The following is a 10,024-nucleotide window of genomic DNA, read 5'->3' as shown; positions in this document are numbered from 1 at the left end:
GAAGTTGGGGGAGGGCAGAGGTCTCCGGAAGCTGGGAACTGGTGGCTTGGTGTCTGGATGGGAATGAGCGGCCATGGGTTGCGAGCAGCTGACCGGATAAAGATTGACTTGTTTCACGGGAGGGGACAAGTAGTATTTTTTATATGAAATACAATTGCGAAAATAAAAAAAAAGGAAAGCAGGGCACCACCGTAGCGGCGATATAGCGGGCGATTAGCGGCTATAGCTGTTTGGTAACGGTGCCGCTAAACCCTTTAGCCGGCGATTTAAAACACTGATAATAACTAGATTTAGAAATTTGATTGTTATTCTCTTATTATGGAAGATTTTTCATAGACACGTGCGTGTCGCACGTTCTACCTCCACTAGTTATTATTAACACGAACACCATATATTACCAATTCCTAAACGGGCTAGTAAATAAAACTAAAAACATATATTGGTAACGGGCTAGGCCTCAGACGACAGCGTTGGTCCAGGTTTATTTTGCGGCCCATACGGCCGCAAAATGACTGGACTGCCGACGGCCAGCGCCGACGAGCGAGGAGAGGAAAAGAATGCTGAAGCAGACAGCAGTAGCAGCAAGTCAAAGGAGGCCGAAGAGGCGAACGAAAGAGAAGAGGAAGATGGTGGCGCCGATGGATCCGATGCTGTGGCACAAGGTGGCCGCCGTCTCCGGTAACCAACCCTTCTCTTCTCGTCTTCTCCCTCGCCCCCTCCTCTTCCTGGAATCCTGTTTCCTCAATCAGACCACCGGGATGAGCGGTTGACTTGAGCAGGGGTCGCCGCTTTGGGGCTCGGCACCTACGGAGCGCACATGTTCCGCCCCAAGAACCCCGCGTACAAAGAGGTAGATGACGTTCTCCATCATCCGCATTCCTCTACCGTCTCCGATTCGTTCCTCCCAATTTAGCGATCTGCTTTTTATAATTTGTGTGAATGATTTTGGCAGGTTTGGCACACCGCGTCCCTGTACCATCTCGTCCACACCGCCGCGCTGCTCGGGGCGCCCATCACCAAGCGCCCCAACGTCGTGAGTACTAGTGTCGCCCGCTTCAACATTTTTGCTGTTACGCTACCTCCCGGTTAATTTGTATGACCTCTCCGATTCTTGCCGTGTTTGCAGTTCGGAGGGCTCCTCACTGCTGGAATCGTGCTCTTTTCTGGAACGTAAGCATCTGTTCCTCCCTAACCAAATTGTAAATTGTAAATTATTAATTGTCAGAAGGCATTGAATAAGAAAATAATTTGTTCTTGTGTCATCTTTCATTTATATTGGAATTGTGCCATAAAATCGTTATTGACAGAGGATGGATAATTTTGTCAGGTGCTACACCGTGGCTTATCTTGAAGACAGGAAGCTTTCTTCACCGGCACCATTGGGTGGCTTTGCCTTCATAGCTGCTTGGGCCAGCCTCCTCTTCTGATTAAATTGTGCTTTTCCAAGAAAGAAAAAATCATAAACCTCTGTATTTGGTGCTTTATTTGGTTATATGAAAAATTGTACTTGTATACTGTACAGTATGCACCTGTGGTTAATAATTCAATCTGTGATCTTGTGTTTCTACCAAAGCATGATATGCTGATGATGATCTGTTTTCTGTTGGTCATGACAGTGAAATTGCACCTCCTGTTTTATTAATTTAGTCTGAGTTCATAGATATTCCTTGTTCCAAGCTTGGGTTTGCTTCAGCTTTGGCATTTCAACGTTTTTATATATTCTACTGGCTTCTCAAATATGATCAGTTAGACAAGCATGACTGCTGCTGGTCTTCTTCATCCATGATATGAACCCATTTTTGTTGCTACAGCTTGGTCCACTGTTTCCATAACTTGTTGTTCTAAAACATGTTCAATACATGAGGACAGTGGACACAAGTCTGGACTTTGCGGACTATTTAGTATATCAATGCTTTGACCATATTCTGGATACAGGTATTACATCTTCCTCATGTGTTGCTGGCCCCAACACAACGCTCTGTACAAAGTAGTTAATGGTTGATGCAATATGTTCTCCACTTTTACATATTAATAGAATCTCTTCCAGTCATTCGCATTAACATAAAACCAGATACATGGTGAAAAATGAAATTAGATCCCGATTAATGTTCACATGAAGAATTGAAACATTGGAATATGGAGCAGCATGTCAGCTGTTGCATTCTGTAGCCAATCCATGTTTCCAAAACTCCCAAGTAACAATATGCTTCCACAAGGTAAAAGTTTGAATTGAAAGCAACTTTCCTCTCTATTTTCTGAACCAATGGAAGATACCCCAGGCATACAGGAAAACATTTCCTTCTTTTGTGTTTTTTTTATCAGTATCCTACACTGCTGGCTCAAAATAACAAGAATTATGGCCTGCAAGATGGCATTAAATGAATGGTGTAAGAATAAGACTTGGAATAGTTCAGACTTTCAGAGTCCAGACTAGAAACATACTTAGATCGAGGACATTGACTATTGCAGCTTCATTAAAGTAGCAAGTACCACCATGTTGCTTGAATTTTCTCCAGTAGTTGTTGACGGTATATGATGCATGGTCTCTGACAGTATTGCGAAGATAGAAAGATTTGTTCGGCTCAATCATCACGTCTCCACCACCGGGACCACATGCCTAGTTAAGAGCTTGCTGTAAGACATCGTTTAGTGCTTGCTCATCAGCTATGCACCATTGCTTCTTCCAATTTCAGTCATCTGGTTGCATGGAGAGGCTTGAATTCTCATATAAAGGGCGTACCCAGTGCAGAGAGCTCCCGCTCTGTGCGGGGTCTGGGGAAGGGTGTCAGTGGCAAGCCTTACCCTCGCCTGTGCAATGCGAGGAGACCGCGACTCGAACCCAGGACCTTTCAGTCACAGACGGTAAGACTCTACCGCTTGCACCAGGCCCGCCCTTCGCTTGAATTCTCATATGATTGGGATTATTTTTCTTAGAGGCATAGATTCATATTTCAGTTATTCTATCCTTTTTCCATATTCACATGCGCTTTGCATCTACTTAAGAAAAAAACATTGGTAATTTATTTGCGATGCATCAGCATGGTGTTAGTGTTTCTACTTGTGCAGTGGATCTCAATGCATGAACAGAGTAATTTCACTGTTTTTTACTGGCATGGTTAGAATGCTGCATTCCTTCTTAAATGGTTATGGTACATCAGTTTATGTTGTTCCCAATTTGCAGACATTTTCTCTTTCCTCATCTGGTACCAATTTCGAGAAACATGTTTCATGCTTATGGATTTTGTTTTAGCATCCGTTAGCATCTTTTTATGTCAATTTCAAAATTTAAAAAACACTAGGTAATCATAGAGTACATGGGAAGAAAAGCACATGAGCCTTCTGGATACAGGATCTAGCAGCTATCCTCTTATGTTGAGCTGATGCTGCAAGGAAGTGGAGGATCAAATAAAGGAACAGTATCATCCTTGTTGCAGCCTGCTTCTTTAGATCCCATCTCCTCACACCACCTGCATTTGGTGGTAAGGAAATATGCATTCTACTTTCTTTGCCAGCACTCAAGCTCTTATATGATATTTTATTTGGAACTGATTAACTCTACAGGGTGATAGTTCAAGCTGTATGATGTTTATGTAATGGCCGAGGTTAAAGGCAGCCCCTTTGCTTGCCTAAAAATTGAAGGCCACATGTCCGTTACTTCATGCACAAATATGAGAATCTACCATCACACAATGCAATGCTGGAACAACGCAACACAAAACTACACTCAAAAAGGTAATTACGTTATACCTTGACTTGTATTAATGATGTAAATTCAATTGAAGTTAAGTTCCTTTTTAGTTTCTGGAATGATGCTAATAATAAAAGGTTAAATAGCACAATCTTTTGTCTGAATAATGCATGTGCTGATGCTGCACATAGGCAATATGGGATATACATACACATATAGACACATAGTGTGCATAAGATCAGAGCATTTACAGGAAGCCAACAGAAATTTTTGAGATCCTGGTATATTATTATATGAAATAAATTAAATAATTAAATAATTCAGGGGCTGCTTTGGAGCTGATGTTATTCGTTTCTCATGATTTTTGTATTCTGAATCTTTTATAATAGTTGAACCTAATTTATCTAGTTTACTGGTTGTCTTTCCAGATCAGCAAAGTTAAAGATTGTTCCTTTCTTTATGATGCCCCCTTGACAAGGCAGGAATCTGATTTCTTTCCTTGTGTTGTGTTGTCTTTCCACACCACCTTCAGTATTGCAATATGTGACATCTGACTTCATAAAGCATATTGTTCCTTAGCAATATACATCTGAATTCTCCTTGCATGATACAAGCAACCTTTGTCTTTGCTTCTCTCTTTCATCGACCCTCCACCATCCCCTCCTAAGCATGGGTGATAGGATGATCATGATAACGTCGCCATCTAAGAGGGACGATGCCAGAGATATTGGAGATATTGATTTGCAGTCCTACAAGGACGTGGAGAACATCGCGTTCTACCAGGTTCCAGCAAATTTGGAATCAGTCTTGTCCATGGAAAGTGAGAGATCACTAGGAGTTCATGTCTGCATGGACAACAGTAGTGTCAACTTCCTGCACAGGTTTCTTCGTCACCTTGTGGGGTACAAAGAGAACTACATTAATTTGAGAAACATCCTATTCCATGGTATTGAATGGCAGATTCAGGGGTTGCAACTTCTCTGTTCACTTTTAGGCCCTGGCTCAAGCGTGAAGCAGGTGGAATTCCAGAAGAATGTTTTCAGCACAAAATCAGCACATGCTTTTGTTCTACTCTCGGAAATGCTTCATCAGAACAACACCATCAAAGCAGTTGTTTTCTCTGAATGTAGAATTGGATCAACTGGAGCCACGTTGCTTGCTTCAGCTTTGGCAAACAACAGAAGTGTGGAGGAGTTCCAAGTATGGGAGGACTCCATAGGCTCCAAGGGGGCAGAAGAACTCTCCAAGATGATCGAGGTGAACTTTATCCTGAAGAAATTGATCATCCTTGACAACAGCTCCATTACAGTGGCTCCACTTATCTCTGCTGTGCTTGCACGCAACCGTAGAGTGGAGGTTCACATATGGGGACACAGTCGTGGCACAAAAGGTGGCATGAACAGCTGTAAAATTGTTGAATTCCTGCCTGAGACTGGGAGCATGAGGATCTACAGCAACATTAACTCGACAGGGCTGCAACGGGTTGCTTGTGCTCTGGCATGGAATACCACAGTGACAACACTGGACATGTCAAGTGTCCCACTAAAGTCCAAATGGACCAAAGAGCTTAGAGGAGTCCTTGAACGGAACAGGAGCCTGAAAACTGTGAAGCTTAGCAAGTGTTCCCTTGGGGACAAAGCAGTGGTGTATATAGCTGCAGGGCTCTTTAAGAACAGCTATTTAGAGAACTTGACTTTGGATGGAAATAGATTTGGTGGAGTAGGGGTGGAGCATTTGCTATGCCCTCTTAGCACCTTTTCTCCACTTCAGAGACAAGCCAATACCACATTGAAGGTTTTGAGTTTTGGAGGAGAGCGAGCGAATATAGGCAAGCATGGTGTATCTGCTATCTTGCAGATGTTGGAGACAAACCAGAGCCTAATTCAACTGGCAATATGCAATGATGCAAGTTTGAAGCCAAATGATGTTGTCAAAATCTTTACTAGTTTAGAGAGGAATGCCACTCTTCGTAGCTTGTCTTTGAGAGGCTGCAAGGGAGTTGAGGGGGAGGCAATCCTGCAAACCATTATGGGCACTTTAGAAGTCAACCCTTGGATTGAAGAAATTGACCTTCATGGAACACCTTTGCATGTTGCTGGGAAAACAGACCGAATTTATGAGAAGCTCTGTCAAAATGGGAGTCTTGTTCTGCCAAATGATTTTCTTGATTTGCCACTTAGTGCTCCTACTTGCTGCCATGTTTTTCTATGTGGTCAGGAATCAGCAGGTATCATCAGCAATTCAGCATTGTCCATTATTACCCTTGTTATTGGCTGTATGCAGAAATGAAGTAGTTAGATCGTTAACATGTTTGCTCTTTTAACTTGGAGAGTTGCTAATAAACAATGTAAAACCTCATTTTTCCTAGAATCTTGATCACATTCACTTGCGATACTAGCCACTCAATTAACGCCTAGGTTTTATGAATACCTCAGACATGCAAAAATGAGAAAAAAAAACTGTTTTTTCACTTTTTCGTTGCAACTGATAACCCAATTTGTGGTGGCCATGCAGGTAAAAGCATGCTACATAACTCCATAAATCAGTGCATGAACCCATTGAAGTCGTCTCGCATGGATGTAACAAGTACTTTGATGAATCCAGTTGTGCAAATGGAGTACACCAGCGAGAATAAAACTAGTGCTTTCTTTGATGGCAACACAAAATTGACAATGTGTAATCTTGGTGGACAAGAGGAGAGTTTTCCCTTACATGATTTTATGTTTCTGGTGCATGGCGGTCCATGCTTTTTCATGATTGTATCTAGCTTGGTTCTGAAGCCTGCTAATAGGTATCCCAAAAGCATAGATCAGATTGAACTGGAACTGATATATTGGCTTAAGTTTTTGGTTTCAAATGCTAAGAGAGTCTCACAATTATTTCTTCCCAGTGTAACTATAGTTCTCACCCATTATGACAAGGTAGCTCATCTACCAGAAGGGCTACAGCCAATTGCTGCACTTGTACAAAGGCTCAGAGAAGAATTCCATTCATATGCAGAAATTTACCCCACTGTTTTTGCCGTGGATGCAAGATCATTGGTTTCAGTAAGTAGACTCACCCATCACTTGCGGATGACAATTAAGACAATCCTCCAGCAAGTACCTCAAGTTTATGAAGTATGCAATGATTTGGTTAGAGTTTTGCATGACTGGAGGTTGAAGAATAATAAAGCTGTAATCAAATGGTCTGACTTCCGTGAGATATGTCAGCTCAACATTCCAGCGCTAAGATTGAGATCAAGGCGTGATAATGTAGAGAAAGTGGACACAAGAAGACGTACTGTTGCAAAATCACTGCATAACTTGGGTGAAATAATATTTTTTGAGGAGCTTGGAGTACTGATCTTGGATTGTGACTGGTTCTGTCAAGATGTCCTTAACCATCTAGCTACACTGAAATCAGTCAGGACAAAAAGAAGTGGTTTTGTCCGCAAACAAGAGCTGGAGAAGATTCTGCAAGAGAAGCTGTGCAACCAAATTCAAGGGTCAAACTGGAGAGCTGGTGCATCTTTCCAGGGCAATGATGTCATAAATTTGCTGTTGAAGCTCGAATTGTGTTATGAACAGGATCCTGGAAACCCAGACACATTGCTTCTAGTGCCATCTATTCTTGAGGAAAGCAAAGAAGGGACTCAAAAGTGGCACTTAACCATGCCAGACTGCAGATATGTTGGAAGGCGTCTTAAATGCAAAGATATACACATGTTTTTGACAAGCGATTTCTTTCCAAGGCTTCAGGTAAAACATTCTGTTCCTCTTAACTAGCATAGCTGCCAAAAGTGATATGCATGCTATTTGGAAATGTGTACCGACAACACCGGAATTACTTTCTGTACATATTTTTGACTTTCTGAAACAATATCTTTTTTTTCCAGGTTCGTTTGCACAACAAGATCATGTGCATGGGACAGCAACAGGGTTCAGTCTACATCGTGGAGAAAAATCTTATTTATACAGTGGTCAATGGTTTCCATGTTAGAGTGGAGCTGGGAAGGACATTAGACTCATCCATCGATGTGCTTGCATGCTCCAGCAAAAGTGTTACTGACATGGTGAGGATATTCCACAAGTTAATAATCCCGACCATACTAAACATGTCTTCAAGTTTGGTGTTCGAGGAAAGCATTATCAGGCCAGACTGTGTAAAATATCTCATACCACATAGGTTCCTCCAAACGCAGCTACTGCCTCTGAAGAGAATAAAGCAAATTCTTTTGTCATTGCCTGCAGAAAGCATGTATGATTACGAGCATACATGGAGTGCAATTGAAAGCAATAAAAGGATCATCTTACAATCAGGATCAGATCATGCCAGAGAATTGCTATCAGATGATGACTTCCATGAAGTCCTTCACCGTAGGTACTATGATCTACAGCACCTCGCAACTGAACTTGCTGTCACCCCAGACAATCAGCAGCAACCTGAAATCATCCCTGAAACAGATGTGGTTGATCCTTCCATATTAGGCATTGCAAAAGGTGTTGAGATGGTTCTCCAAAGATTGAAGAGAGTGGAACAAGGAATAAGGGACCTCAAGGAGGAAATCGCAAGTCTGAGGTATTACGAGTATCACCTTGTGACTGAACTCCACAGGAAAATGGACTACATGATGAATTACAACATCCAGTTGGAGGAAAGGAAATTGCCACAGATGTTCTATCTTGTTAGCCTAGACAACCGGTCCAAACAGCTGGTCACAAGAATACTGCCTGGGATGCGGTCCTTACGAGTGCACATGCTGTGCGAGTTCCGTAGAGAGATGCATGTAGTAGAAGATCAGCTCGGCTGTGACCTGATTCAAGTGGACAACCAGACGGTGAAATCCTTGCTACCCTACATGAGCAAGTTCATGAAGCTGCTGACCTTTGCTCTGAAGATCGGCGCACATTTCATCGTTGGAATGGGAGAGATGATACCTGACCTGAGCAGGGAGGTAGTGCACCTGCTGTACTCCTCGGCCATGTACGGCGCGGCTGCATCTGCCACGTCCATGGGGGCTCTGGGCGCAGCAGCACTGTATGGAAGGTCAAGGAATGGTGGCAACCAAGGTGGCACAAGCGACATGGGAGAGGATATGAAAACAACCAGGCAATGGCTTGTGGATTTCTTGAAAGGGCAAGGTGTTTTGACGGGGATGGACATAGCACAGAGATTTGGCCTGTGGCGTGTTCGATACAGAGACGATGGCCACATTGCATGGATCTGCAGGCAGCACATCGCAGCAAGGGAAGAGGAAATCTTCGAGCTGCCACTTTGAGCATTCAGAGGCCTGGCGGTCCAGAGTTCAAAGAGCTTCTGCTTTCAGTTGATAAGTGTACAATCTGTGAGGATGAGGATGAATGATGGTACTCCAGAACCAGGTGCTCGTACAGCAACTTTTATTAGCCAACTTTCACCACATGAGATCACTCGATCATACTCCCGCTTTTATCACTCCGTATATTTCTTTGTGTTTTGTGGATTCATGAAGCTATGACATGAAGTAAAAACTGTATCATCATATACCGATTGATCATATCACATAATATGTTTGTTCACTCTCTTGTGTAGAAAATCTATAGGGGTGTTAGTGTGATTTTATTAGAAAAAATATGTTCCATATTTCCCTGAGCTAAAATAAATTCTAAGACGAAGCCAGTTTTAGGATAGAAAAAATATTTTGATGATTTTTTGAGATTTTTTTTATAATTTTGTTGGTAATGTTTATTTGACTTGGGAGTAGACTAAAACCACCGTCAAAACCAGCTAGGGGTGTGATTTGATGTGTGTTAGAAATTTATAATGTAGGATATTTGGTTTTGTATTTCAGGAAGAAAATCAGACAACATCAACAGTTGAGGTCGAGGGAGGTAAAATAAACCTTTTTTCAACTCTCAAAAAACGTTTTGTTTTGCAAAAGGCAGATTATATTCTGTTTAGAAAGGACTTTGAATAAGTTCACCGTCTCTCTCACATTTAAATCATTTCCAGTTAGAAGCTTGTATGACTATTTATTTTCCTTCCAGTGAAAAATATGTTGTTTATAAAGTTCACCACAGGCACTTCCCATTCCCCACATTTATGCTTCTTGGCACGCCGAGCTTCAATGTGCAGACTTTCAGTTTATTACACACGCCAGCAGATCGCAAATGCTAAGTTACTGGGGCCGCATTTAGTTCCGGCCGGATTCGGCGCCGGCCGAATTCGGTAGCACTCTGTAGCGTTTTGTTTTTATTTGGTAATAATTATCTAATCGTTGACTAATTAGGCTCAAAACGTTCGTCTCGCAAAGTACAACCAAACTGTGCAATTAGTTTTTGATTTCGTCAACATTTAGTACTCCATGCATGTACC

General features: G+C 42.1%; 1 protein-coding gene and 1 pseudogene across 6 annotated transcripts; both read left to right on the top strand.

Moving 5' to 3' along the window:
- Positions 1-493: 493 nt before the first annotated feature.
- Positions 494-1,572, top strand: LOC136463537 (uncharacterized; annotated as a pseudogene).
- Positions 1,573-2,899: 1,327 nt separating this feature from the next.
- LOC136463080 (protein TORNADO 1-like) lies at positions 2,900-9,828 on the top strand. 6 transcript variants are annotated; one of them, XR_010760943.1, is made up of 5 exons: positions 2,900-3,732; positions 4,117-5,915; positions 6,203-7,428; positions 7,566-9,051; positions 9,501-9,828. XR_010760943.1 is itself a non-coding variant. In XM_066462271.1 (5 exons), exons 3-5 carry the CDS (start codon positions 4,358-4,360, stop codon positions 8,946-8,948), a joined length of 4,167 nt encoding a protein of 1,388 aa, XP_066318368.1. In that variant the 5' UTR covers positions 2,900-3,479; positions 3,562-3,732; positions 4,117-4,357; the 3' UTR covers positions 8,949-9,052. The 6 variants fall into 6 exon arrangements, 5 of the variants coding, with proteins under 5 accessions (XP_066318368.1, XP_066318293.1, XP_066318239.1 ...); XM_066462271.1 differs by lacking the exon at positions 9,501-9,828 and having other exon boundaries at positions 2,900-3,479; positions 3,562-3,732; positions 7,566-9,052; XM_066462196.1 differs by lacking the exon at positions 9,501-9,828 and having other exon boundaries at positions 4,221-5,915; positions 7,566-9,052.
- The last annotated feature ends 196 nt before the right edge of the window (positions 9,829-10,024 follow it).

The sequence above is a fragment of the Miscanthus floridulus genome, chromosome 1, assembly GCF_019320115.1.
Source record: "Miscanthus floridulus cultivar M001 chromosome 1, ASM1932011v1, whole genome shotgun sequence".
In the NCBI taxonomy this organism is placed as follows: domain Eukaryota; kingdom Viridiplantae; phylum Streptophyta; class Magnoliopsida; order Poales; family Poaceae; genus Miscanthus; species Miscanthus floridulus.
The sequence above is the reverse complement of the archived record's forward strand: the minus strand, read 5'-3'. Positions and strand labels throughout refer to the sequence as shown.